Below are 4,703 nucleotides of genomic sequence, written 5' to 3'. Positions count from 1 at the left end.
CCCAACCCCATCCCCCAATGCTATCACCCAACCCCATCACCCAACCCCACCATGCTGCACCATCACACAGCACCACCACCCAATCCCATCACCCAGCCCCACCACCCATGGCATTATATAGAGTGAGGGGATCATGGTGTTATATAGAGTGAGGGGATTATGGCGCTATATAGAGTGAGGGGATTACCATGCTTTATAGAGTGAAGGGATCAGGGTGTTATATCGAGTGAGGGGACCATGGTGCTTTATAGAGTTAGGGGATCATCGTCTTATATACAGTGTGGGGATCATGGTGTTTTATCGAGTGAGGGGATCATAGTGTTATATAGAGTGAGAGGGTCATGCCGTTATATAGAGTGAGGGGATCATGGTGTTATATAGAGTGAGGGGAGCATGACGTTATATAGAGTGGGGGGATCATGGTGTTATATAGAGTGAGGGGATCATGGCGTTATATAGAGTGGGGGGATCATGGTGTTATATAGACCGAGGGGATCATGGCGTTATATAGAGTGAGGGGATCATGGCATTATATAGAGTGAGGGTGTCATGGTGTTATATAGAGCGAGGGGATCATGGCATTATATCGATCAACAGGACAGGAAAAAGGCTCTTCAGCCCATCGTGTCCATAATGGTGATAAACAAGCTCCTAATTGTTATCATCGCGAGAGGAGAGCAGTGATTCCGGATTCAGGCAGAGGTTCCTGTTGATCATCAGTGAGTGAACGTTTCTTTTGAATTGGCTTGGCTGAAATAGCCTTTTCCCTCAGATGAGGGTATTTCAAAATGTGGAGATACAGATTTAAGGTGAGAGGGGTCATGAGGCAAATTTTGTACACAGAGGGTGGTTCGTGTGTGGAATGAACCCTCCTGTGGAAATGGATGCATTTGCAATTACAATGTTGAAAGGACTTTTGAATGGATACGTTAATAGGAAAGGTTCAGAGGGATAGGGCCAGGAGCAGGCAGCTGGGACTAGTTTAGTTTGGGATTCTGGTCAGCATGGACTGGTTGGGTCGAAGGGTCAGTGTCCATGCTGTATAGTGTTGGATCCTGGTCTTTTAAGCGCAATGCCTCTGTTAAACAAAGCGTCCAGAAATAATACCAGGCGAAACAAAACTGATCGATTTCCTCACTCAATCAAATGAAGCAAGTCTGAGAAACAAATGTGTGGATCTACAGAAACAGGCCATTCAGCCCATCCTTTGGGGCTTGCATTCCTTGCCCACCCTCTCGTCACCTCACCCCATCTCCACTTCCTTCTATCCCTCTCTCTCCCCTGGGTTTATCCACCTTCGTTTCTCCTCCATCTGCCCCATCAACACCATTCCCCTTGACCCCTCCCTGTGGGAGTCAGTTCCACATTCACCCCAATCTCTGCGGGGTGGCCGGTGGGGGGAGTTAGATTTCTCCTGAACTCTAAAATGGATATACTTGTGATTGTTTTAAATTCCTGGACCCTTTCATTCTGCTTCACACTCTCAGAAAACATCTCTCGACGTCTGTGCGACTTCAGGTAATGTTAAAGCTTGAGATTGATTCGTTCCCTCAGCCTTTTTTGTCTGTTGTCTCGTCCCAGTCACTAGCGATTAGCAACCACATCAGATACACCAGGATATTTCCAGAGGAACCCTCTGATCTGCTCTGATCCTGTTCCACACTCAGAATTAAATAATGCTTTCAGAAGGATGTTGTGAAACTTAATAGGATGCAGAAGAGCTTTACAAGATGTTGGAGGGTTTGAGCTACAGGGAGAGGCTGAATAGACTGGGGCTGTATCCCCTGCAGTGTCAGAGGCTGAGGGGTGACCTTATACAGGTTTATAAAATCATGAGGGGCATGTATAGGATAAATAGACAAGGTCTTTTTCCTGGGGGTGAGGGAGTCCAGAACTAGAGGGCATAGGTTTAGGGTGAGAGGGGAAAGATATAAAAGAGACCTAAGGGGCAACTTTTTCACTCAGAGGGTGGTACGTGTATGGAATGAGCTGCCAGAGGAAGTGGTGGAGGCTGGTACAATTACAACATTTAAAAGGCATCTGGATGGATATATGAATAGGAAGAGTTTGGAGAGATATGGGCCGGGTGCTGGCAGGTGGGACTAGACCAGGTTGGAATATCTGGTCGGCATGGACGGGTTGGATCAAAGGGTCTGTTTCCGTGCTGTGTGTCTCTATGACGATGGTTCCTACTCTCGGTTATGAGCAATATTAAACTGGAATCAGAAATATTCTCGTCAAATCTGACGAGGAGGGGCTTTTGTGGACAGTGGTAGTGTCCTTACCCTGAGCCAGGACACCTGGGTTCATTAACCATTTCTCCTGAGCTGTGCTGTAAACCACCTGGAGAATGGACAACAGCAGAATGGGATTGTGGATTCTGGAGCAGGCTGCTGTAAACTGGGGAAACTGTTTACCAAATCCTCACAGAAGGCAGTGTCAATGCAAGGTCATCCGCAAAAAAACTTAACCCCTTCCTTTGCACTGAATTTCCAGTATTTTCTGTTTTTTTTTAATTTTAGAGAGTTCTCGGATTTTCAACATCTGCGGTCCCCGAGCGCGAGTACACCCATGCAGGGGGAACAGGAAGGGTCTGTCAAAGTGCTAGCAGAGGTACCAAAAGAGGGCTGAATGGCCTCCTCCTGGACTGAGCGGTTGGCTGAGTTTTGTCACAATACAAAGAAGGTTTGGATGGAATTTTGGGGAGATGTTGGTAAGTTGAGGGTGGGGGCAAAAGGACGGGAAATAAAGGGCAGGGGGCTGTTTATAAGAATGATTCCGGAGATGAAGGACTTATATGAGGGAGCAGTTGAGGACTCTGGGTCTGTACACGATGGAGTTTAGAAGGATAAGGGGTGATCTAACTGAAACTTATAGAACACCGAGAGGAGGAGATGTTTCCATTAGTAGGAGAGACCAGGACCCGAGGGCACAGTGTCAGAGTGAAGGGACCTCCTTTTAGGACTGAGATGAGGAGAAATCTCTTCAGCCTGAGGGTGGGGACTCTGTGGAACTCATTGCCACAGAGAGCTGTAGAGTACTGTGCACAATTCTGGTCACCCTGCTACAGGAAGATTGTTACTAAATTGGAGAGCATGCAGACAAGATTTACTAATATGTTACTGGAGCTAGAGGGTTTAAATTATAAGGACAGGCTGGATCATCTGTCATATCTTTCCCTGGAGCATCAGGGGCTGAGGGGTGACCTTAGAGAGGTTTATAAAATCATGGGGAGGGGGGCATGGATAGGATAAATAGACTAGGTCTTTTCCCTGAGATGGGGGAGTCCAGAACTAGAGGGCATAGGTTAGGGTGAGAGGGGAAAGAATTTAAAAGGGACCTGAGGGGTAGCCTTTTCACACAAAGCATGGTGCAGATATGAAATGAGCTCTTAGAATCCAGACAGTGTGGACATAGGCCATTCAGCCCATCAAGTTCACACTGACCCTCCAAAGAGCATCCCAGCCCCTACCATACCTATGGCTCCCACCTAGCCTGCACATCACTGGACACTGAAGGACAATCTCCCACAGCCAATCCACCCTAACCTGCACATATATGGACTGTGGGAGGAAACCCACGCAGATACGGGGAGAATGTGCAAACTCCACACAGACAATCACCCGAGGCTGGAATTGAACCCAGGTCCCTAGCGCCGTGAGGGAACAGTGTAAACCACTGATCCTCCTCAGGATGTGGTGGAGGCTGGTACAATTACAGCATTTAAGAGGCATCTGGATGAGTACACGAATAGGAAGGGTTTGGAGGGATATGGGCCAAGTGCTGGCAAATGGGACTAGATTAGGTTGGGATATCTGACCAGCATGGACAGGTTGGATTGAAGGGTGCTGTATGACTCAATGGCTGTGGGGACCTAGTCATTGAGTGCACTGAAGATAGAGATAGATAGGTTTTGGGTTAGTAAGAGAAAGGCAGGAGAATGGGGTTGAGAAACATATCAGCCACGACCGAATGATAGAACAGACGCGGTGGGCCGAATGGCCTAATTCTGCTGCTGGTCTGGAAAAGCTCACCTGATGAACATGATGATGCCGACTCTGGCGATATCCTGATGCAGGATCACCCAGGATTGCCGAATGAGCTCTTTCTGCTGCTCGGACAGAGGCAGAGGGGGGTCAGAGTCCGAGGCTATCAGCTCTGACCGTGCCGCCTCTGAGCGAGGAACCGGACTGTTCACATCCCCAGCGGCTTTCCCGGGATCGAGCCCAGTCCCGGACAGAGCACAGCCCATGGTCGACCCCAGCACTTCCCACCCCCACCCCCCCCCACCCCCCAAAAAAACCCCCCACACAAACCCCCGAGATTAAATTCCCAACCGACCGAGAAATGACAAAGATTCACTTGTTGTTAAACCCCCAGCATCTCCCCTGAACTGCAACCCACTCAAAGCGCTTCCATCCTCAATTCCGGGCGCGCTAATGATTCCCAGCCCACCTTCCCTTAAACCCCCTTCCCCTGAAATTCCCCAATCCCGGAGAAAGCCGCACTCGGAGCCGGAAACAGCCCGGGATCGAACACGCTGCTCTCGGGGAGACTGAGACTCACACAGTCCCTTCAGAGACTGAGGGAACAGAGCTCAGCATCAGCACCGACAGCAAGGGGGAGGAGACGGGCTGGGGAGGGCAGGGCAGGGGAGAGAGAGTGGTGGGGGGGGAGGGGGAGGGGGAAACAGAGGGAGGGAT

General features: G+C 49.4%; 1 protein-coding gene across 1 annotated transcript in view; it reads right to left on the bottom strand.

Moving 5' to 3' along the window:
• LOC122542682 (cytoglobin-1-like) overlaps positions 1-4,653 on the bottom strand; it is a 54,564-nt gene extending 49,911 nt beyond the window's left edge. Inside the window, exon 1 of the mRNA XM_043680659.1 lies at positions 4,035-4,653. Within this exon, the coding sequence (XP_043536594.1) occupies positions 4,035-4,252 (218 nt within the window). The 5' untranslated portion in view covers positions 4,253-4,653. The remainder of the gene's footprint in view (positions 1-4,034) is intronic.
• Between the last annotated feature and the right edge of the window lie 50 nt (positions 4,654-4,703).

The sequence above is a fragment of the Chiloscyllium plagiosum genome, chromosome 41, assembly GCF_004010195.1.
Source record: "Chiloscyllium plagiosum isolate BGI_BamShark_2017 chromosome 41, ASM401019v2, whole genome shotgun sequence".
NCBI lineage: Eukaryota > Metazoa > Chordata > Chondrichthyes > Orectolobiformes > Hemiscylliidae > Chiloscyllium > Chiloscyllium plagiosum.
This window is presented reverse-complemented; position numbering and strand designations above follow the sequence as displayed.